At 43.7% G+C, this 25,685-nt stretch overlaps 1 protein-coding gene across 4 annotated transcripts in view; it reads right to left on the bottom strand.

Moving 5' to 3' along the window:
- The window catches only part of sv2ca (synaptic vesicle glycoprotein 2Ca), a 181,340-nt gene that overhangs the window by 52,777 nt on the left and 102,878 nt on the right, over nt 1-25,685 (bottom strand). For all 4 annotated transcript variants that reach the window (XM_078563556.1, XM_078563540.1, XM_078563549.1 and 1 more), the window contains 2 exons: nt 10,473-10,606; nt 7,653-7,742 (listed from right to left, as the gene is read on the bottom strand). In XM_078563556.1, the coding sequence (XP_078419682.1) occupies nt 7,653-7,742; nt 10,473-10,606 (224 nt within the window). The remainder of the gene's footprint in view (nt 1-7,652; nt 7,743-10,472; nt 10,607-25,685) is intronic.

Genomic DNA, 25,685 nt, shown 5'->3' on the forward strand with positions numbered 1-25,685 from the left:
TTGGTAAGCATGGCTCATATCCAATTTTGTATAGGATTGCCTCCAGCTAGCTTTGCATGAAAGTCCTCTAACCTTGAGATGACGTACTTATCTTGTTTGGCTGCCTTGTTTACAGTCAGTTTATAGTCCCCACAAAAGCGTATGGTTTGGTCAGGTTTAACCACTGGAACTATGGGCACTGCCCATTGTGAGAATTGGACAGGTTGGATGACACCTAGCTTTTCTAACTGGCACAGTTCTCCATCCACCTTCTCCTTCAACGCATAAAGCACAGGTCTGGCCTTAAAGAAACATGGTGTCACCTGAAGATCCACATATATTTTTTCTTGCAAGCCTTTTAACTTCCATAATTCATCCCAAAATGCACTATCCATAAGACCATAAGACGTAGGAGCAGAAGTAGGCCATTTGGCCCATCGAGTCTGCTCCGTCATTCAATGAGATCATGGCTGATCTGATAATCCCCAACTCCACTTTCCTGCCTTTTCCCCATAACCTCTGATTCCCTTACTAATTAAAACTCTGTCTATCTCAGCCTCGAATATAATTGACGGCCCAGTGTCTAAGAATTCCACAGGTTTACTACCCTCTGAGAGAAGAAATTCCTCCTCATCTCTGTCTTAAATAGGCGACCCCTTACTCTGAGATTATGCCCTCTGGTCCTAGACTCTCCCACAAGAGGAAACAACCTCTCAGCATCTGGGTAGATGTCAAGACCCCTAAGAATCTTGTAAGTTTCAATCAGGTCGCCTTGCATTCTTCTAAACTCCAATGAGTACAGGCCCAACTGACTCAACCTCTCCTCATAAGAAAATCCCTCCATACCCAGGATCAGCCTGGTGAACCTTCTCTGGAGTGCCTCCAATGCCAGTATAACTTTCCTTAGATAAGGGGACCAAAACTGTTCACAGTATTCTAGGTGTGATCTAACTAGTGCCTTGTATAGTTTTAGCAAGACTTCCCTATTTTTATACTCCATTCCCTTTGAAATAAAGGCCAACATTCTATTTGCCTTCCCTATTACCTGCTGAACTTGTATATTAGCTTTTTGGGATTCATGAGGATTCCCAAATCCCTCTGTGCTCCAGCTTTCTGCAGTCTTTCTTCATTTAAATAATATTCAGCTCCTCTATTCTTCCTGCCAAAGTGCATAAGTTCACATTTTCCCACAATATATTCCATCTGCCAAGTTTTTGCCCACTCACTTAACCTGTCTATATCCCTCTGTAGACTCTTTGTGTCATCTTCACCACTTGCCTTCCCACCTTTTTTTGTGTCACCTGCCAACTTGGCGATAGTACATTCATTTCCCTCATCTAAGTCATTAATATGTATTGTAAATAATTGTGGCCCCAGCACTGATCCCGGTGGCACTCCACTAGTTACAGGTTGCCATCCTGAAAATGCCCCCCTCAGCCCAATCCACTACTGTCGTATTTCCTTAGCAGTTCAGGAACTCCACCCCGTTTTCAGGTGAAATATTTCAGACCAGTCAAGCTTGATTTTTTTGTACCCAGTCTCAGCCCAGGAGACTAGGCCCTTCTCCTGTCACTATTATCACTGGAAGCTGAGCTGTCTGTTGCCCATAAGGGACTTGGACTGTGGCGATGCCCTTTACCTGAATAGATTCTCCAATGTATGTCTTCAATTTAGCGGTTGTCCCCTCCAGATTCAGTGGTTGGGTATCTTCATTAAATGCATGGTCTCCCATCACTGTGTTGAGGCTCCATTATTGGAGGCTTCTCATTAACTTGGATTGTGACAGTGATAGGTTCAGTTTTTACAACGGTGACGTTATAGAGGGAGTAGATGTCGGTATCAGCATCTTCAGGTTCTTTTGTATTCTTCAATTTAATCATGTTGGTTTGCTGCTTTATGGACTGTTTTGACTGCCCTGCATTGCCCTACTACTTGACCTTTCTTATGGCAGTGATGGCATTCTGCCTCTTTGAATCTGCAGGTGTCTGGTCCGTGGTCACTCCCACATCTATAACAGATTAACCTTTGAGTCTCTACTAACGTGTTTCTACCAGGCCTTTTCGTGTTTCGAACAGCGCACATTGCCTCTCACTTCGATGCTATTTCTCTGGATTTCGTGTCATGCTCGGCGGTAGGTTCCCATTCCACATGAAGAACAGCGCCATGTTGTACGTGTTGCAAAGTCTGTGAGTCTCACGCAGCACTTTCCATGGCAAGTGACATTTCCAGGGCGTGCTTCAAGTCGATGTCAACCTCTGTGCATAAACGGCACTGAACGGCATCGTCCTGAACTCCACAAATGAATTAGTCTCGCAGCATGTTGTTTAATGTGTTTCCGAAGTCCAGTGTTCTGTCAACTGCTTCAGCTCCACAACATAGATTGTGGTGGATTCTTCCGGTGCCCTAACTCGGGAATTAAACATAAGCTGCTGCATTATTACGGATGACTTTGGCTGGAAATGTGTTTTCAAGAAGCCCACTAATTTATTAAAGTACTTAGAATTGGGTGCATTCGGGGCCGTCAGACTGTGGATGAGGTTGTATGCCTTGCTATTACATACACTCAAACGGATTGCTTTCTGCTTTTCTGGGGGGTGGGGTAGTGGTTAGCGTAGAGGGCCACTTGCAGATGCTGCTGATGCCTTGCTGACCTTCAGCTCCGCCCACCCAATGACCCTTCTCCCAATCAGCATTTCTTGAGCTGGACATTGAGGGTGTGGACTCAATACTGTGAGTTAGCATCAGGATGGTGCGCATGAACTTTCAGACTGTATCCAACACCTTCTACTCTCCTCCTGTAACTCTCACCCTCCCCCCATCACCATTGACAGCCCTCCCCCATCACCATAATCCTTCACATGCCTTTCCTCCCCAATGAGCCCACCAGAAATCAGGTTTGCGACAGTGGGAAATGACAGTGGGTACTTGCAGTCCCAGCCATCATGGCGGAATAATGACAGGTTGCCATTCCCACCAAAGGCCATCAGGAACCCGTTTAGCATATAATTAATAGAATTTAAATGAGCATCTGACCGGAATTCGCCTCCTCACAACCCCCCCACCCCCACCCCGGGCAGTCCTGTTGCCCAGCCCCTGGCTTTCACCACTCCCCCACCTCGTGTTCCAGCACCTCCCTCTCTACTTGTCGAGCACCTTCCACCGAGTGGTCCAGGCTGCGCCTTACTGGTAAGTCCTCACCATCTCAACGTCACTTTGGTTTGGTCGTGTTTTGGGCTAGTGTGAACTCTCGCTGGTGGGGGCACATGATATGCCGGGGATGGGTGGGGGGGTGGGTGGGTGGGTGGGGTCGGGGGGTGTAGAATTCCAGTCAGGTGATCATTTAAATTCTATTAATTAGATGCTAAACGGGCTCCTGACGGCCTTCAGTGGGAATGGCGGCCCGCCATAATGGTCAGAACTGTCCGTCATGATGGTCAGGACCGCCCGCCATGATGGTCAGGACCGCCCGCCATGATGGTCAGGACCGCCCGCCATGATGGTCAGGACTGCCCGCCATGATGGTCAGGACCGCCCGCCATGATGGTCAGGACCGCGAGTTCCCGCTGCCGTGTCCCACCATCGGGAACTCGATTTTTTTCATCCTGTCATATTCTCCGCGCCCACCCGCCCGCCCTGAACCCCACCGCTAGCGGGGGCGGGAAATTCCGGCCGAAGACTTTCACCTACACCTTAAGAGAATTTTATGTAAATCACATCACCATTCTAATAAACATGGGAAATAACTGCCAAATGTTGCAGTACAACCGAAAATAAACTACTAGCAGCTCCTTTTTAAGAATCACTGCTCTTTTCTCCACAGTATAACAATTTTGAATTTGTCTCAACCTTTGCTATAAGTTGATGTTCTTCCTGGAAAACACAGTCAGCTCCAGAGCAAAGTCATGTTTTCACTTTTGGAGCAAATGGAGAGCTTCTCTTTAATACCGATGGGGATGGAAGTTTTGGCCTCTCCTCTTCCCAAACCTGGTCCTATAGAAACTGAATGCAGAGAGCTAATCCTGTGCTGGAATGAGTAGGCCTCAGGCCCATTTGATATTGGGCCTTGGGCCTCAATTACATGAAAACGCATTCACTTGCCTGGTGCCCCCACGCAGTTCATTGGAGAAGTGAGTTCCATTCTGATACATGGCATCGGGCATCACCAACAGTTCATGATATGACTGCTCCATCGCCAAATGCGATGCCATTCAAGTGAGTTGTTAAAGCACATCCTTCTCATCCTCCAACATTCAACATTTGAATTTCCTTCTTTGGGCTTTTATGTACTTGCACTATATTTCCTCCAAATGAGTGAAAGAATGTTCATAGAATCCTGGAATTACAGAACCTTACAGCACAGGAAGAGGTCACTCAGACCATTGTGCCTGTGCTGGCTCTTTGAAAGGGCAGTCGTGCTTTGGCCCCACATCCCTGGATTTTGCATGTTCCTTACCATCAGATGTCCAACTCCCTTTTAAAATTATTTATAGAATCAGCTTCCATTACCTCTTCAGTTGAAATTTTCCAGACCCCAACAGCTCCTTGCGTGGGAAAAAATTCCAGATCTTTTGCCAACAATTTTGAATCAATGACCTCTGGTTATTGACCCACTTGCCAGAGGGAACTATCTTTTCTCTATTGTTATGATCCCCAGCTGAGGTTACCCCTGGACAAGCCTGATCCCAGAGTGGAACCCAGCTTGATAGATCCAAACTTTTATTTGTTTGTTTAGATATGTGGAGAGTAGCTGCTGAACAAAGTCACAGGAGTCAGCTGATGAACTTTTAACAAAAGAATAAAACATTGATTCAACGAGAAAAGATGAACTATATTACAATACTCCTTCACCTTCAACTATACCTTTACAGATTTGTAATGATAACACAAGTTACAAAAGCTATCTTATACTCTAATGTCCACAGTAAGTACACAGTACATGTAAATCTATGGCACCCTGTGGTCAGACACACCACATTCTGAAACCAAGTGACAGATGCCATCTTAAACAAATGCTATGGATCTCTCCTCAACTACCCCCCAGACGCTTGTCATACTGTGAGCCAAGCAGTCTCGCTGAACTCCGTCTTTCACACAGGGGTTTCCAATCTCCACTCTTCAAGAACTCGCCTGTGAATCTTCTCCCAAACCAACGCTTTCTCTCAGACACCTTCCATAAGGGCTCACTTTCAGGGATTCGAACTCTCCTTCCTATATTCCTCTCCCCTGAGTCACCACATGATTTCAAGCTCTTGGGAAGGACCTGCCTCTCTGGCTCCCTATTGCTAGGCAACAGTCCAATTCTTCTACCCTTGTTTGTTTACCTTCTCTTTAGGAGTCATAAAACTCCTAATTCGAAATGCAAGCATCCTTTTAAAGTGAAACTCAACTTGACCTTTCTTAACACACACATACAGAAATACAAATCAAACTTAAACTTTAAAGCTAAAACCCATTCTTAACACCTACAAATACCAATATAACTTACTTAAACTGTCTCTATTTCCTAACACTATCATCTATCAAAACATCTCATCAATTTAAGAACCTCTATTAGGTACCTCTTAATCTAGGAGAACAGACCTAATTTTTCCAACTTTTCATAACTTATAGCATCTTGGTAAACCCCCTCGGTCCCTTTCTAAGGGTTTTACATTTTCTGAATTATTCACCATATTCCAGTTGAGGCCTAATCAGTGATTTATAAGGTTCTAAAATGATCACTCTGCTTATACATTCTGTGCCTCTATTATGAACCCAAGTAACCCATATGCTTTTTATACCACCTTATCAACCTGTCCTGCTACTTTTAAAGATTTGTGTATATGGACACCAAGATAACTTCACTCATCTGCAGTTTTCCAAATCATACCATTTATAGTAATACTATCTTATCATATTAAATTCTTCAAAGTGCATGATTTCACACTTCTCGCATTGAGCCCCTTCTACCATTTATCTATCCTGTCCATGTTAACTGTCATATATCCTCATCACCACCTACTACATTGCCAAGCTCGTATCATTTGCAAACTTTATAATGTTGCTCCTGACACCCGAGTCTAGGTTGTTCAGAAAACTTTAAAAAAGTAATGAACCCAAACCTAACTCTTGGGAAACAGCTCCTACTCTGAAAACCATGCATCCACCACCATTCTCTACTTCCAGACACTGAGCCAATTCTATATCTATACCTCCACTTTCCACTTAACTCCATGAGCTTTCAGCTTCTCAACCTCCTGTATGGCACTGTTGAATGCCTTCCAAAAGTTCATATATACAACATATAGTACAATATCTTGATAGACCTTTTCTGTTACCTAATCAAAATTTTCAGTTAAGCTAGTCAGATGCTTATGCCTTTCCAAATGAACATTTATTTTGTCCCTGATAATTGTTTCCAAAACGTTCCCCACCACTGATGTTGGGCCGACCAGCCTATAGTATCCTGGTTTATCCTTCTCCCTTTTCTTGAATATCAATCCTCCAGTCTTCCCTCAACTGCTGCATTCAATGAGGATTGAAAGACTGCAGCTAATGCCTCTCCTATTTCTATCCTTACTTCTTTCAGCAACCTTGGATGTATTCCATTTGGACAAGGTGACTTACCAGCTTTCAGTAATGCTATTCTTTTTAGGATGTCCTCTCTACCTATTACTATCCTGTTCATAACCCCCCTTTCCTCTTTCAGTGTAATCTTCACATCATCCTTTTCCTTTGTGAAGACAGGAGACACCAATGACTTAAGTTACAAACTTACATTGTTACTTGGTTTCATGCACTATAGGTTTATCATCAGGATCATTCTTTTGTTGACAATTTTGTGGGGTTTATCAGTTTTATGAATTTGCTGATCAGTTTTTGCAAGTTTTCTAGGGGCAGAATTTTACCCATGTCAGGTGGGCTTGGCGGCGGCTGTCGGGAAGCTGACCACCGCCCGCGATCGGGACCAGAAGGCAATTTCACACTGGAGGACCAATTAAGGCCAACCCAGAGTGAAACGTGAGGAGCAGTGCTTAGTGCTGCCTGAGCGGCTGGGGGGAGGTTGGGGGGGGTGGGGGAGGATGGGGGCAGTGCGAGTCGGGCGAGCATGCACAGAGCTGCCTCAGGGAGATAGAGTGTTTTAAAAAAAGAATAAAGGAAATAAAAATGTAACGGAACATATCCCCTCAAGTGACCCGCCAAATGAAATATCGCGTGACTGTACGTTGACGTCGGGACACTTGCCTGACATCAATGCGTGTCATTTTGCGCTCGAGCGGGTCGGGTTCTTGAATTTATATAATATTTAATATGTCATTTCTAGGGTAGCTGAATGTTAGAAGACCATTGTTTTATTTTACAAAATGCTGCAATACCCATGACCTCAGCTTTGTATTCCAGGTGAACCAGGTGCTTTACCACATACAGGGATTTGTGGTAGGATAGCTATCCTGAGCCACTCCCACTTATCTGCTATTTTCTACCTCATATGGAGTGGCATCTGCTTGTTAGGAGCAGGGAACTCCTTCATATCAATGTGGGCTATAATGCAGGAAGATCCAGAGAAAAGAGGTTCTTTTTTTTATAAAACACTCTCTCTATCATACTGTTCTACATTTCAGTCCCTCTCAAGACTCTAATTCACCAAACCAAGCTCATACTTTATCCTTGAACTCTTCATCGTTGACACTTACAGTGAACACTTTCTCGGGCTGTCCCCGTGCTCTCATATTGGTGTCATGAATTTGCTTCAGAATCATCCAGGCCTCATCATGTTTCCCCACCTATAAAAACAATAAAATCAAGTATGTACATTTTCAGAAATACCAATCTTCTAATTGTACTGATCACACTCATGAGACTTTTGTCGATCCAGAACCCACAATATTTATTTGCTCATGGAATGTGGGCTCCGCTGGCAAGGCCTGGATTTATTGCCCATCCCTGATTGAGAAGGTAATGGTGATCCACCTTCTTGAACCATTGCATGTGGTGTAGATACACCAACAGAGATGTTAGGGAGTTCCAAGATTTGGAACTAGCAACACTGAAGGAACAGTGATAAGAGTTCCAAGTTAGGATGGTGTGTGGCTTGTGGTGGTTGGGGGAGGGGGGGGGGAACTTGCAGGTGATGGTGTTCCCATGCATCTGCTGCCTTTGTTTTTCTAAAGGTTATAGGTTTGGAATGTGCTGTAGAAGGAGCTTTAGTGAATTGCTGCAGTGCATCTCGTAGATGGTACACACTGCTGCCACCGTGTGCCAGTATGAAGGGAGTGAGTGTTTAGGTTGGTACATTGGGTGCAAATCAAGAGGGCAACTTTGCCTGGATAGTGCCGAGCTTCTTGAGTGTTGTTGGAGCTGTACTCATCGAGACATGTGGAGAGTATTCCATCACACTCCTGACTTGTGCATTGTAGATGATGGACAGACTTTGGGGAGTCAAGAGAATTTACAGCCTCTGACCTGCTCCTTTAGCCACTGTATTTATCTGCTGGTCCAGTTAAGTTTCTGGTCAAAGGTAACTCCCAGGCTGTTGATGATGGGGGAATCTATGGTTGGTATGTGACTGAATGTCAAGGATGGTTAGATTATCTCTTGTTGGAGATGGTCAATACCTGGGACTTGTGGTGTGATTGTTCAAATGTTCATATGAATGTTATTTGCCACTCATTAGCTCAAGCCTGAATGTTGTCCAGGTCTTGCTACATGTAGGCACAGACTGCTTCATTTTGTAAGAATCATGAATGGGATTGAAAACTGTGCAATCATCAGAGAAGATCCCCATTTCTAACCTTAGGTTAGAGAGAAGGTCACTGATGAAGTAGCTGAAGGTGGCTGGGCCTAGGACACTACCCTGAGGAATTTTTTTTAGCTATGTCCTGGGCCTGACAACCACAACCATCCTCTTTCATCCTATATTTGACTCCAACTAGTGGAGAGTTTTGTCTCTGATTCCCATTGACTTCAATTTTGCTAAGGCTCCTTAATGCCACACTTGGTCAAATGCTGGTTTGATGTCAAGGGCAGTTACTCTCAACTGACCTCTGGAATTTAGCTTTTTTGTCCTTATTTGGGCAAAGGCTTGAATGAGGCTTGGAGTTGGGTGGAGTAAATTATTACTGTTAAAATTAGCGGAGTATTATGTAAGGAAGAATTCATCAATTTTGCCCGATTTATTAAGGAAAGACATGACTTGCATTTACATAGTATTTTTCACATTCTGAGAATGTGTCAAAGTGCTTTACAGCCAATGAATTACCGCTGAAGCACAATGCATTGTCTACATAAGCTGCACAAGCTAGCAAGTACCCAGGCTCACTTCCATCTCTTTACTGAGTTGGCTCATCTCAGCCAGGGTGAAATGGGCCTTAATGTCCTCAGCTTGGTGAAAGGGATAAATCAGCCACAGATTTCTACTGCTGGTTGTGTACTCCTGCCTCAGCTCATCTGCTACTGACCATCTTATGCATGCCTTTGTTACCTCTAGACTTGACTATTCTAATGCATTCCTGCCTCTGTAAACTTGACCTCATTCAAAACTCTGTTGCCTGCATCCTTAGTCGCAATAAATCCTGTTCCCACATTGCTGGGTCAAACTCCTGGAAGTACCTTCCTCACAGCACTGTGGGTGTCCCTACACCACATAGATTACAGTAGTTCATGAAGGCGGCTGACCATCACCGCATCAAGGGCAATTAAGACGGGCAATAAATGTTGGCCTTGCCAGTGATGCCCACATCCCATAAATGAAGAGAAAGAACATTGTACTCATTGATCTACATTGGCTCCTGGTTGTGCAGCACCTTGATTTTAAAATTCTCATCCATGGCCTCTCCCCTCCCTATCTCTGTAATCTCTGCATTCCCCACAACCCTCAGAGATATCCGCGCCCTTCTAATTCTGGCCTCTGGCGAACCTCTGATTTTAATCGCTCCACCATTGGTGTCTGTGCCTTCAGCTGTTAAGGCTCTAAGTTCTGGAATTCCCTTCCTAAACCTCTTTAAAACTCTAACTCTCTTTCCTCCTTTAAGAGGCCATTAAAACCCAACTCTTTGAAGAAGCATTTGGTCATCTGCTCTAATATCTCCTTATGTGGCTTGGTGTCAAATTTTGCTTTATAATGCTCCTGTGAAGCACCGAGGGACATCTTATTACATTAGCGGAGCTATATAAATGCGAGTTGTTGCTGTTGTTGTTGTAATTGAGTGATTGCCCTGCTGGAAAGTGCATGTGTTGAATGGTGATAGGTTTGGGCCTAACTGTTGTTCCCCACATGGTAAAATAGCTTTCTGACACTCTGAGCTCACGCACAAATATAGCCACTAAAGGGTTGTGGAACTGTATGCCAGTGCCTTCAGCAAGGGAGCGGGAGAAAGCAAACTAGAAAAAAAAATAAAGTTGTTAACTTTTTTTTATCCATAATTGTTCCTGAGGAAAACTTATCATAGATTGTTAATCAATTTAGAGAAAAACCCAGGAAATACAGGCCTTTGCCCTCTTTCCAAGTGCCTTACCTCCAGCAGGAATCTGGGACTTTCAGGCATAAACGTGAGTGCAACAACAGAGGAGACGCAGGGAAGAGCGCAGACAACGACGAACACCCGCCAGCTGTGGAACTGGTATGCAGAGCCCATACTGAAACTCCAACCTGGACAGGAAAAGTGCAAATTCTTAGAACATCAGTTTTACTAATCCATGTGACTTTCAGCAGTTATCACTCCATTAACAAGCGAGAGCTCTATCCACAAATCCAAAGCATTCACAACTCACTTGGACATCTTTTCCTACTTGCTGGTCATAAATAAAAAGGGATTGCTCAAAACGTTGAGGATCATCGACGGATTGATGAAAGTGTATGAAGTGCTCTTTTCAAATGTGCCTGCTGGATGTTAAATGTGATGTTACCACACATTTACCACCAAATACAGCATTATATTTCCGCTGGCAAAGGAGGTTACTATTCATTGTATTTAAACAACTTAGATTAATTGGCACCAGTTTATTAAAAGGTAATTGACACAGTTTTAAGGGGCGCATTCTGTCAACTTAGAAAATCAGCAAAAATTGATCAATAAATTTAGATAAACTGACACAGCCCCCAAAACGACAAACAATTGAAGAATGATTGTGACATAAGGGGCTGGATCATACTCTCCTCCGCCACCGGGTTTGAAGTTGGGGGCAGCATGTAAAATCCAGCAGGCACCATACCTGCCACCTAACCGTCCATCCCTGTGCCCACCACAATTAAACGGGGGGACACGTGAGCCATCCGTTGGCCCGCCTGCCCTGGGCCTATTGAGGGCCTTAAGTTACTAAATAATGGTCACTTAAGGGCCTTGTTCCCCCAGCGATGGGTATTATACCTAACGAAGGGGGAGGCCCGCAACAGTCAGAAAGCCCTGCAGCCTTAGCTGCACAGGCTGGTATCGGGCAAGGGGGTGGGCCTCCTTTGATGGCCCTCTTGGCCCATTGGAGGGCCCCTCAAGGTCATTGACCCTCCTCTTTAATCTTCACCCCAGCCCCTTGAACCCAGCACCACCCCCACTCCCATTTCCCCTCACCGGGGCCTACCAGCCTGACTCCAGAAGACCCTGAACTTAGCTGTCAGTCTGGGCCCCTCAGCACGGTGGGACTGATTGGCCAGCAGTTCCCAAAAGTGAGACTTCCTCCTGAGAGAGAGGCGGAAGTCACACCTCCAACCACTTAACGGTGTTAAAAAGCTGTGGGGCAGCCATTGGGATTGTGGGCAGACTCTGTGGGGGTTGGTGACTACTGCGCCTCATTAATCCATCTCATGGAAATAACCAGTTACATAATGGGGAGGGGGCAGGATTTTCATTGTCTGATGGGGACTATCCATTCCCAAGCCATTTTCGGGAAGGCTGGACTGGGCATGGAACAGTCACTGCCAGCAAGGGGTAAGTAACTTGTTAAGCTGATTAAATGGCCAATAAAGGCCAATGATCAGAGGCCAACTGGAGTGTAGGGACCCTGTGGTATTGGAAGCATGGCAGATGCCTGCAGCTGGCGGTATACTGGGCAGCCAGTGCTTCAAGATCACTCTGAGGACTCCTGACTACCTGACTACAGAGGTGGCCACAGGCCGCCCTGCAGAGAGGTTTCCCCTCCAGAGTGCTGGACCTGCATCTGTGGCCATTTTTATTTCAAATATTTTAAAAGTGCTGAGAGGGCACCTCAAGATGTCAGCACTTTCTCTCTCCCTGGCAGGCTGCAGCACCTTCAGTCTGGAGGGCCTCCGTTTGGCTTCAAGAGCCTGCCTGCCATCCAGGATGGGGATTAATTTACCAAACTAGCCAAAATCGATGTCAGATGACTGCTCCTGACATAGTGCAAGGCCAGGGCCTGCATTTGATTCTGCTGCAGGGTCATGACCAAAACAGAAAATCTTTCCTGGGCTTCATAACTTAAGTCCGTGCAACCAACATTCCATCAGTTTTACATCAAGAACAAAATAAGCACATGCAAATCAGAATGACAAATCCAAATATTGAAGGTATTAAATTGGTAAAGCATTTCCTGGGAAATTAAGAGGTTGCTATCCTGGTAACTTCTGAATTGTACATGAAAATTATGCATTTTAATTAACTTGAATTTGTGCTTCACTATTAATTGAGTTTTCATTTTCAAAAACAATTGAACCATAATTTAGTTAAGTTACCTCAAATATCATCCCCTGACACCCAAACCTCCTTTACCTCTGGTACACAGAGTCAGTGAACCCATTCAAATCCCTATCCTTTCACAGAGACATTCTCTTCTCCAACACCGCCCACCCCCCAGTAAATATTGACACTTTTCTCCCTTTTCCTCGACAGTTCAACTGGGGGTTCTTCATAGTTAAACCTGGTTAAGTTGCTTTTCTTCCATGCTTCCCTGTTCAAATAATCCTTTCTTTCCTCTGCAGGGTTTATGCTGGAACCTCCACTTAAGACAGACACTCTCTCTCTCCCAACTCCATCTCAGTTACTGTTGGCATACCCCTTTCCTCCCCTGCCCAAAAGCTTTAATCACAACTTTTGTCCCTTTCCTTTTCTGCTTCATTGCCACCTGTTTCTCCCTTCCCTCTCCCCTTCATTTTCTCCTTTCTCTCTCCTTTGTTACCATCCATTTCTGTCTTTTATCAACGGCCCATAAGGTCCCAAACAGGAGGTCAGCAAACAAGATTAGAGCACATGGGATTGAGAGTAATACACTGGTATGGATTGAGAATTGGTTAACAGACAGAAAACAGGGAGTAGGAATAAACGGGTCAGTCTCAGGATGGCAGGCTGTTACCAGTGGGGTACCACAAGGATCAGTGCTTGGGCCACAGCTGTTCACAATCTATATAAATGATTTGGATGTGGGGACCAAATGTAACATTTCCAAATTTGCTAAAGATACAAAACTAGGTGGGAATGTGAGTTGCGAAGAGGATGCAAGGAGGCTTAACGGGACTGGGACAGGCTGGGTAAGAACATGGCAGATGGAATATACTGTGAATAAGTGTGAAGTTATCCACTTGGGCAGAAGAAAACAGAAAGGCAGAGTATTTCTTCAATGGTAAAAGGTTGAGAAGTGTTGGTGCCAAAGGGACCTGGGTGTCCATGTTCGTGAGTCACTAAAAGCTAGCATGCAAGTGCATCAAGCAATTAGGAAGGCAAATGGCATGTTGGCCTGAATCGCCACTGGGTTTGGTACTGGGGTAAAGATGTCTTGCTGCAGTTGCAAAGACCCTTGGTGAGACCGCACCTGGAGTATTGCGCACAGTTTTGGTCTCCTTATCTAAGGAATGATATTTTTGACATAAAGGGAGTGCAACAGAAGTTCACCAGACTAATCCTGGGAAGGCGAGATTGTCTTAGGAGAGATTGAGGAACCTGGGCCTGTATTCTCTAGAGTTTCAAAGAATGAGAGGTGAACTCATTGAAACCTACAAAATTCTCACAGGGCATGTTGGGTGGATGTAGGTAGGATGTTTCCCCTGGCTGGTGAGTCCAGAACCAGGGGACACAGTCTCAGATTAAGGAGCAGGCCATTTAAGATTGAGAGGAGGAGGAATTTCTTCACTCAGAGGGTGGTGAATCTTTGGAATTCACTGCCCCAGAGGGCTGTGGGGGCTCAGTCACTATGTTCAAGACTGAGATCAATAGATTTCTACATGTTAAAAACATCAAGGTATACAGGAATTGTGCAGGAAAATGGTATTGAAGTAGAAGATCAGCCATGATCTCATTGAAGGGCAGAGTGGGCCCAAAGGACTGAATGACCTACTCCTGCTCCTATTTCTTATGTTCTTATATCAATGCCACTAAGGTAGGTAGGAAAGTAAATTGTGAAGAGGACATAAGGAGTCTGCAAAAGGATATAGATAGTTTAAGTGAGTGGGAAATAATTTGGCAGATGGTGTATAATGTGGGAAAACGTGAACTTGTCCACTTTGGCAGGAAGAATAGTAATTCAATATATTAGTTAAATGGAGAGAGATTGCAGAACTCTGGGGTACAGAGGGATCTGGGTGTCCAGGTACATGAATTGCAAAAGGTTGGTATGCAGGTACAGCAAGTGATTAGGAAGGCAAATGAAACGTTGTTGTTCGGGTACACCCTGAGGGTGAAATTCAGATCACTGTTAAAATAGGATCTGCATAGTACAAAGGTAAGAAAAATGTTAATTTGGCCTTTGTAAGAAAGTCCCATACATTGATCTGCAAAGAAAGGTGACACATTAACTGCAAGGGCACTCAAAAGTGCTCTCTCATCTGATTGTCAGTCAGCCAACTCTGTGAAACTTTGACTATAACTGCACAGAGAAGGCTGGCTGGTTCTGCAGTGGTGCAGTCAGCAGAATGACTATGAAATCAGGTCCTCACAGCTGGTCAACAGACCGACTCCAGAGTTAATTTATTTCTTTATTTAGGCCCAAATATGCTGAGTAATGCACTAAAAGGATGCAGTGCCTTTGAACTGATGATATTACATGGTCTGAACAGTGATTGCATCACATTGAGAGTCCTGAGTTCTCTTTGTCTCTAGCTCTTTTTCTAGCCACTTCTGGTCACAATCCAATCACCCCTGGCAGAAGTGCATATATATGATCATCAGGTAAGACCAGGATCAAACCCAATACAGGCTTGAGGTTGTCCCCCCCTCATTTCATTTGCTGCTGGAATCATCCTCAGAGTCTTAGCTTTCCTTGCTGACCTCCTATCCTCTGCCAACTGCAGTTAGGCCAAATCTTTACTATTCCTTCTTGCACCAAGTCCTGTTCGTCATTGACCTCTAACCTCATTGGCCTACATTACTTCCCAGTCCCCTAGTCATATTTACAATTCTGTTTTAAAAGCCTGTTTTATACTTTTTTCCATTAAGCTAACTGGAAAAGAAAATTGTGTGGGGTGTAAAATAAACTGCCGATTCATTACCACCTGTTTTGTGCTACTGCAGAAAACTAATTTCACCCCATGATATTATCTAAACCCCTCAAATCGGTAAATGTAATATATATTTGGAGAGCAGAATCATGCCCTGTTTAACCCTCTTTGTGGATATTAAACAAATAAACCTCAAAAAATTTTTGGAATTAACTGAGTAATACATGAATATAAGTCAAACAGTATTCACACTGTAATTGCTTTTTCGCATTAAATCAATAAAAGACATCGATAAACCTGCAGCAAAGAGTGCATTGTGATTTTGTTCATTCTCACTTCCCATTAGAGTGATTGTTAATGGATATGCTTGTTAATGTAAGGTGGAGCAACCACATTTGTCTGCCTAATGGTGGTGACAAAAGCCAGGACCCAAGATTTACTGGTCTTGTCAAGGTAATTGTATTCCCAAAAGAAATGAAGATTACAACACAGGGTTAAATAGCTCTGTTGCTTTTTGCAAGTGCTGCAGTGTGTATATACTTGGCTAGTCATTAATCTTCAGTCTAGCCCTGAGTTCCTGCAGTGTCACAGATTGTTAAAGCCATTGGTTAGTCTGTATCCAGGGAGCAATTTCCATGGACCGCTGCACAGAACAGAACTCGAGTAGCCCCAGAGACAGCCTGAGCATTCCTCTCGCTCAATATCACCTTCTCACTCTACTGATTACCCAAAATGACCAAATGAATCACTGCGACAGGGAGGCCTGCTGGATGTGAGGTGCGGATCTGACCAAATACTTCATTAAAGGCAAACCATATGAATTGTACTGTATGTGAGCTTTTATTCTCGATTGTTTTTTTTTTCTTTCCCATGATCTCTTCTTTCTGCCTTTTCCAAAGGCATTGATTATCCCCCCTGGAATGTACTTTTACGGGCCCATCCCTGGCTATTATTCACTTGTGAGCTTTGAAAATGAGTACCAGCTGGCTATCCAACTGTGGTAGCATCACGGCCAAAGGCAACCCGGCCCCCATCACACAGCCAGAGGGACTGTAATCAGGATTGGGAAATCCGGCTCATTTTCTTTTTCCTAAACAAGGGGCTGGGATTATAACATCCTTACCACTGCCCCAAATGTGATCAATGAACTCAGCACACACTGGGGGAATCAAGCCTAGGATCCCTCCAGGTCTTTGCGGCTCAGTGTGAAACTTTTACCTCTGAGATATCAGGTCAGCTGAATAAATGAATAGGAAGAAAACTGTAACATTTCAAATAAAATAAGTCTGGGGCAGCACAACTGGTAACATCCATGATTTCAAACATATTTCCCAAGTCGACAGGGATCCTCATCCCTCTGGGGAGATGGTGGCGTAGTGATAATGTCACTGAGCTAGTAATCCAGGTGCCCCAGGCTAATATTCTGGGCCACGGGTTTAAATCCCACATGGCCGCTGGTGGAATTGAAATTCAATTAATAAATCTGGAATTGAAAACTAGTCTCACAGTAATGGTGACCATGAAACTACCATCGATTGTTGTGAAAATCCATCCGGCTCACGAATGTCCTTTAGGGAAAGAAATCTGTGGTCCTTACCTGGTCTGGCCTACATGTGACTCCAGACCCACAGCAATGTGGTTGACTCTTAACTGCCCTCTGAAATGGCCTAGCAAACCACTCAGTTCAACTGCAACAAATGACGGCCTTGCCTGTGATGCCCACATCCCGCTATGAAAGAAGTTTTAAAAATTAAAAGTATGGAGCTAGGCAGGTCCAGTAGCTCAACACAGGTAAGGGTAGCATAATGGTTATGTTACTGGACTAGTAATCCAGAGGCCTAAGCTAATGATTCAGAGGCATATGTTCAAATCGCACCACAGCAACTGGGGAAATTTAGTTAATTAAATAAATTGGGAATAAGAAGGTAGCATTAGTAATGGTGACCATGAAACCATTGGATTGTTATAAAAACTCAACTGGTAGGAAATCTACCATCTTTGTCTGGTCTGGCCTATATGCTAGACCCATTTAGTTAATGCTAAAAGGGCCTATTTGGTTGTACTCAAAAAGGCAGCTCACCACCACGTTCTTAAGGGCAGTTAGAGAGCAACAATAAATGCTGACCTTGCCAGCACTGTTTATATTCTGTGACTGAATAACAAATTAACAGAGCAAGTGTCCAACCAACTGGAGGGTTACAAACTCAAATCTCTACTCTATATGACATTTCACACAGCGACAAGGGTTTTCTTCAGGTGAAACAGTGTTAGAAGACAAGGTAATTGATCAGGGCACACTGACATAATTCAGTTCCCAATTTAAAGTTATATATTCTGTCCTTACTTTAGTACCTTTATTTCATATTAATATTAATGGTTAAAGAGCAAAACATGGTGTTTTGGGAAACGGGGGAGTTTCACACGAGATGAGCTCTGAGCTGGGAACTGGCAACACGTTCAAGGACCTTAGTAAGAAATGGGTGATTAAGGTGGAGTGACTATTTGAGAGTTTTTTGAGGGGTGATTGATAGTGGTTTTGAAGGGAAGCAGGACAAACCGCTGAAGATGGCAGCTAGCATGGAAATCAGAAAGGGGAGTTGGGTGGTCAGGAGTTTGAAGGAGCAGGGGATTAGTTTTATAGATACGAAGAGCTTGAAGAGGGCTTAGCCGGTTGTGGGTAGTAAAGGAGATAGTCACAGATGTCCTCAAAACTGAGTTAACAAAGGCTGTGAAAGATGATGAAGTCAAGGAGTTGACCAAAGATATGGGTTGAGTGTTTATGTGAATTACTAGATTATGGGCAGTAAGAATGGTGGTGAGGTCAATAGGAGAGGATGCCAAAGCAGCTAATGTGAAGCTTGAAATCACTGAGAATGAGGGCTTGCTCAGTCAGAGGTTGAGGCAAAACACATGGGTGGGTATTTTGCTATGGAAGTCAACATGGAGCTGGGGAATGGGTGATAAGTAACTGGATACCCTTTATACAGTGTTGTATAAATGAAAATTCTTTTTCTTTCATGGTGGGAGATGTGTGCACCTTGGATTCCTTCACCCTTTCTACTGACAGAATGAAGGATCCGTTAAATGAAAATTTATGAGAAAAAGGTCGTAGTAAATTTACAGCACAGAAGAAGACTATTTGGCCCTTTGAGCTGGTGTTGGCCGACAAGTAGCCATCCAGCCTAAGCACACAATCTCCTTCAATAATGTACCTGTATCACCTGAAGGTAAATTAAACAAACGTGCCAAAACCCAATATAAAAGTAATGCTGAATTCAGCTAACAATAATATGTAAAAAGGTTATAATCAGCAAGGCAGCAAAGATACAAACCTCATTATGATGCTTAGCAAATTGTGCACAAATGATAACCTGTGAAATTTAGCACTAGAGAACCGAAACAGTTTTAGGGCACTGAGGGTTAACATTTTAGCTGATCCCCAGAAAATCTCATTATGTGGATTATGGTACATAATTGACTTCACTGCAAGGCTGACTAAGTCAGCAGCCTTTGAGATTTATGCTGACACATAGTTGCAAGAGTCCTTGATCAGAGGCGGAACTCTATGACTTAACAACCGCATGCAGTAGCCTGCACAAAGCTGTTTGAATTATCTTTGCACATCCGCACTGAATTTGCTTTAGAAATACAGTGGACATGACACAGTCCCACAACGTGCAGCACCAATCATACTGATAAAGGTGCCAGGCTGAGAGCAGGAATCAATGGCAAGTCTTCAAGATTTATTCTTTACAGAGTGGTACAGGTCATTGATCAATAGAACTCAATCAGGTTAGATACGCTTTCTGAAATAAAGGCTATGGAGAGACCAGCTTACTTTGTACTTAATGCCAGTAATAATCATTCCCATAACTGTTGTGCTCAGTCTATTAAAACTCCACTGGTGCTCATTTTAATTGGTCGTAGATACAAACCGTTACATCTTTAATGGTGAAAAATTTAACAGGACATTGGGGGAGGTGGTGGCATAGTGGTATTGTCACTGGACTAGTGTTCTAGAGACCCAGGATTATGTCCTGGGGACCAGGGTTCGAATCCTATCATGGCAGATGGTGGAATTTGACCTGGGTTTACTAATGCTCTTAATGCTGATTACCATCCTTACCTGGTCTGGCTTACATGTAACTCCAGATCTACAGCAATAACCCACCCCCCTTAAATGCAATACACTCACTTGTATGAAACCACTACAGAAAATTGGATGAGGAATGAAAGTGGATGGGCCACCTGGCATTGACCTAGGCACCAGAAATGACAACAGCAAACTCAGTCATGTCAACCTTGCAAATATGGGGGCTTGTGCCAAAATTGGGTGTACCTACATCATATGGACTGAAGTGTTTCAAGAAGGCAGCTCACCACCACCTTCTCAAGGGCAGTTAGGGATGGGCAATAAATGCTGGCCCGGCCAGCGAAACCCACATCCTATAAATGAATAAAAATAAAATTGAAAAGGGAATTGCTGTAGATTTTTGTCTTGATTTGTTGAGGGTTTTTTTTCCCCCTGACCAGGGTGATGGAGTCAGCGTGTGTGTGAAAGTGGGGAGAGGAGAGATGGTGATATATTTTCATTATAAAAATTTTTAACTCCCGCGGGAGAGTGAGTGCAGAATTCAATTCCTCCATAGACTCAGATTCAACACAAACATGATTATAGAAATATTCCAGTTTGGTTCAGCTGGAAGTAGGGAAACTGCGTACTGCGCTGCTCAAAATGTTTCAACTGAATGTTTGAGACCTGAAGCCTGCAATGTTTACCATCACACAGAGAAGGAACTGGGTAAATACAAGGACCAGGCCTGCAACTTGATGAATACAAGGAACTGGGCCTGTTATTTTTCAAAGGCATTTCTTTGTCCTTTGATTTGCTGCCACTGTTTTAAATCCCCATGGGCTTCAGAGACACTGCCTTGGCCAGGTGTAATGTTGCTAATCCAGTTTGTTCTGTGTGCTTCCCAGCAATTCTTTTGTATTTATTCAGCACAGTCAAATACACATGAGGGTTGGCAGAAGGCATCAGAATAGCTTGCATGCTAAAACTGCTTTCTTTGTCATGACATTAGCTTTCAAACATTCAAGCACAAGAGTAAATAAAAACAGCTTAAGAAAGCAGAAAAGAGTAAGAAAAGATCATTCGGTCTATTAAATTTATTCCTTCCACAAACCATGTATCATTTGTCCCATCGCAGACTCGTATCTTATCATCTGGAAGCTCTCCAAACTCCATTGGGGCTGAAGGCAAAATGTCAACAACAACTACTATTTGCATTTATATAGCACTTTTAAAGGAGTAAAATACCTCCAGGTGCTTCACAGGAGGGCTATCAAACAAAATTTGACATGAGCCACATAAGAAGGTATTAGGGCAGATGATTAAAATTGTGGTCAAAGAGGTGGGTTTAAAGGACTGGCTTAAAGGAGGAATGAGAAGAAGAGAGACAGAGGGGAGAATTTTCACCCCCCCCTCGAAGGGGGTGCTCTGCGGGGAGGGAGCAGGCGCAAACCCGATCGGCACCCCTGATCGGGTCCACACTGCCATTCTACATGCGCCCGGAAGCGCTGAGCACTCCCTGTGCAGGCAGGTGGGGGGGGGGGGGGGGGGGACTCTCTGAGTCGGGGCCTGTGCTCTTTCACGCATGCGAGTGGAATAGCACAGAAATCTCCCCAAGGCACAGAGGAGCCTCAGGGAGATTAGTTTAAGGTTTAAAAATTTAAATAAAGAAAAGAAAATATTTTAAGACATGTCCCCTCATGTGACAGTGTCACATGAGCTGGGACATGTCAATGAACTTTAATGAAAACACTTATTTAATTTATAAACTCTTCATGAAACCTCACCCAGGTTCCATAAAAAATGCAAAGGCCGCCTGGGCTCTTCTCCTGCCTGCCAACCTTAAGGTTGGGCGGGCAGCTCAGTTATTACTTTAATTGATATTTAAACTCGGTGAAAGACGCGCTTTGGTCTGCCCGAAACTTGTTGGTCTTCCAGCACAAAGAGTTGTCCCCGACCGATTGTTGCGGACTGGCACAATCCAAAGTCCAGGACTACGTGCTGAGGGACGCACTAAAGCTTGGGGCAGCTGCCGCCAAGGCGCAATGGGGAAGGGTCGCTGTCTAAGACCTTTCTACCACAGCGCACCGAGAGACTGGGAACTGTTTAGAGCCCCTCGGGCTGTACAGATCAAAATGAAAGGCTGTAAATGATTGTAATATTGTTTGTACTGATGCACCTGGTGATACATTTTGTAAAAGTTTTTTTTTTAAATGGCCTTAATAGACCTTCGACAGTTCAGCGGGCGACTTGGCTGCGCGCCCGCCGAACTGAAAATCTAAATGATGCGCGGTGACATCGGGACGCACGCCCGACGTCACCCAACATTATTTCACGCCTCGGCAAGAAGGCCCCACCCCCACTCGCCGAGCCGAAAATTCTGGCCAGAGAGATTTAGGGAGGGAATTCCAGACTTGGGACCTTGGCAACTGGGCAATTGGCTGCCAATAGCGTAATAATCAAAATCAGGGACACGTGGGACCAGAACTGGATGAGCACAGATATCTGTGAGAGTTGTGGGGCTGGAAGAGATTTTAGAGATAGGGAGTGGTGAAATCATAGCAGGATTTGAAAACAAGCTTGAGAATTTTAAAATCATGACATTGGTTGACCCAGAGCCAATGTAAGTCAGTGAGCACAGGAGTGATGGTTTAATGGGACTTACGGTACGAGTTAAGACATGGGCAGTAGAGTTTTGGATGACCTCAAGTTAATGAAGGTTAGAAAGTGGGAGGCCAGCCAGGAGTACATTGGAATAATCAAGTCTAGAGGTAACCAAGCTGTGGATGAAGGTTCCAGCAGCAGATAAGTTAATAATAATCTAACTTTACAATTTGCCTTACTCACCTTTCATCAATACCTTTCAGCTACATGACATTTTTTTGCTTCCATCAGCTCAAGAACTTGCAGTTCATGGAGTAGTTCCTTTCCCGGCTCCCTGCAACCCCCAGTTGCCCCCTTGTTCTCTCCTCTTTTCCTGGACTTTCTGAGGCATGGGCCAGAATTTTTCAGGTCATGTAGCAAGCCCGAGACCAGGTTGTGAACCTGGATGTGCGTACCATGGGATTGGGCGTGATCTTCCCATAGGAGGTCGATTAGGAAGCTGCCTGCGGAAGCACCGTTCAATTAGGGACGGTAAGCGGCCTGAGGACACATGAGAGCCAGAGTGCCTGAAGTGAAGGGGGCCGGGCAGGCACACTGTGAATGTGCTGCTGAATTGCATGTAGACAGGACACAAGATGGAGACACCATACTGTTGATTGGACCAGCAACTAATTCCTCACGGCCAGCACTATCCGGTGGATCGATCTGCAGGTGACTAAGCATACAATTGCAAGCATTTGCCTGCAGATGTCCTGAGTGTCAATTTTGTCCTTTGAAGTGACCTTTGTATTGTCTTGTCTTTTATCTGTTCTCATTCTGAGCGTTAGCCACACTATGAATAATCTTTCTCCACTGATTTCTATTCTCCACTGCCCTCGCTTCCTGTCCCACAGAGAGACTGGTCCACATTCTGATATTATCCATTCTTGGCATCTTGGATCTTCCATGTGCATGTTTTCTAGGTGGTTGGCTTTCATTACCTTCTTTTCCAAACAATCCCGTCCTATTCACATCACATGTTGAGAATATGTGAGCCCCCTTGAAATCACTGCTTCAAACAAGCTCTTCTTGACTATCTATCCCTTTGAAAAAAATTCCCCAGCACACACACAGACAAACAAAGAACAAACAAGTAGAGCCTCTGCAGAGATGGGCAGATGGAAAGAAACATTATAAGAAAAGGATGAGGTTCATAGGGTTTCGATGCTGTCGATCTGGTGTTCCCCTGTGTGTATACCGATCGCTGGTCACCATAATTGTCGGAACGTTCTTTCCAAAGCAGCCACGGGGTGGATGAAAATAGGACCGGGTCAATCCTTGTCTCAGCTTTTCAGGTTTCCAAATGAAGATTCTCTGGCTGTAGGTTGATCACCATGCAGGGAATTTCAGGCAAGGCTGGGGGGAGCTAGATAGAGCAGCCTTCCTTCCTTGGCTTATTCCCCAAAAGGCTGAGTTTAAAAACAACAGGTTCAAACCTTAAAGTTTGTCTCTGTTATGTGATTTCCAGCAAATCACTAGCCCTTGCCTTTACCAGTTTTTTCATACGAACATACAAACAAGGAGCAGGAGTAGGCCATTCGCCCTCTCAAACCTGCTCCGCTATTTAATAAGATCATGGCTGATCTGATAGTAACCTGAAATCTGCATCCCACCCGCCCCTGATAACCTATCACTCTCTTGCTTACCAAGAATCTATCCACCTCTGCCTTAAAAATATTCAAATACTCTGCTTCCACCACTTTTTCAGGAAGAGAGTTCCAAAGACTCACGACCCTCTGAGAGAAAAAATTTCACCTCATCTCTGTTTTAAATGGGCGATCCGTTATTTTTAAACAGTGACCCCTAGTTCTAGATTCTCCCACAAGAGGAAACATCCTCACCACATCTACCCTGTCAAGACCCCTCAGGATCTTATATGTTTCAATCAAATTGCCTCTTACTCTTCTCAACTCCAGCAGATACAAGCCTAGTCTGTCCAATCTTTCCTCATAAGACAACCCACTCATTCCAGATATGTCGGATAAACCTTCTCTGAACTGCTTCCAACACATTTACATCCTTCCTTAAATAAGGTGACCAGTACTGTACACAGTACTCCAGATGTGGTCTCACTTGTGCTCTGTACAACTGAAGCATAACCTCCCTACCTTTGTATTCAATTCCCTTGCAATAAATTATAACATTCTATTAGCTTTCCTAATTACTTGCTGTGCTGCATACTAACCTTTTGTGATTTCCCCATCAATTAAAGTGATTGCAGCTCAAAACAAACAAACAGCTCTTTCCGGTCAAGTGCTGTACTGGTCAGGTGATTTTTTGTAAAGGGCATGCCTGTTGACAGTTTCAAGGTGAATGTTTTTTTAAAAAACTCCGGGTCAGCATCCAGGGTTGCAGATCATGCAATGTCGTTCCATATTTTAAAAGAAAAATACAGTTTTGAAGGATGTGATTCTAACAACATGCGAGCCTGAACTTGTAGAGGATACCTGAACCTAATCCTGCAATAACCCATGCCCAAACACAACATACATCATTGTACGGCAATCAGGAGTACAAATACTGGCCAGTCAGGAGCAGCAATACTGGGTGATTTGTTTTTCTCCTCTTATTCTGGGTATATTGAGAGCAACTGTAATTTAGGGGAAATGATTCAAATTACTGCAAATGTCAGAGGCAGGTGGATTTCTTTGCTCCCTTTGCATCATACAGGTGCCGTTGTAAAATAGAAAATATTTACATGATGTTTATCACAAGACTAATGTTTTTACAATATACAGAGTGGCATTTCTGCAAGTGTTAGTGAGTTTAAGATTTCAAGGAAAAGGACAGGTAAGCTACTAATGCACTAGCATGTTGCAAGGAAGGGACTGGATAATTTACTAATGCAGTAACATTCAAAGGGATACAGACAAATTAAGTAAAGAATGACAGAAGGAATTGTTTGTAAATAAATGAATGATAACACACATTGATGCAGCAAATATGGATTATACACATGAACTGGATTTGTCCCTGCCAGCAAAAATGAAAGAGATCATGGTGTGATTGTTGAAAATATCTGGCTCTTGTACTGGTGATATCAACAAAGCTGATCTAACTTTGAGATGTATTGACTTGCGGGTGCTGATGATAAATTGAAACAGTTTGGTTTAATCCTATATTGGGAAGGCTGTGTTTTCAATCTGATATGCAATTCTGTACGCTCTGTGTTTGAAAGGATGCATCAGGAAGAATTATGAAACTTTATGATAAAAGGAAACAGAATAGAGTCTTTTCTCAATAGGCAAAAGGCAATTGAGAAATGAGACAATCAAGGTGTTAAACAATGGAAAAGCGTGGATAACATATGTAAACAGGATATTGAATTTAAGTTAAGAATGCAGAACAAGAGATCAGAATAAAATTGGAAAGCCTTAAATGCCACCAGCAATTAGAACTTAACCATTTTTGCAACAAGCTTTTGAACAAACTACTTGAATCTATTAATTTGAGGTCAACCAACTTTGGATAAATAGATTATAAGGAAAAGGCGTCAATGGTTATAGGATAAGTTTAGTAATAGGTGATCAAATACTCTGGAACATCATGGTTGTAGTGCTGTTGGCCATGACACTGTCATCTATGGAATGCAACCAGACATAGTTGGCTCATGTAAATTGAAGGGTTTGATTAATA

The sequence above is a fragment of the Cetorhinus maximus genome, chromosome 2 (genome assembly GCF_964194155.1).
Source record: "Cetorhinus maximus chromosome 2, sCetMax3.hap1.1, whole genome shotgun sequence".
Taxonomy (NCBI): domain Eukaryota; kingdom Metazoa; phylum Chordata; class Chondrichthyes; order Lamniformes; family Cetorhinidae; genus Cetorhinus; species Cetorhinus maximus.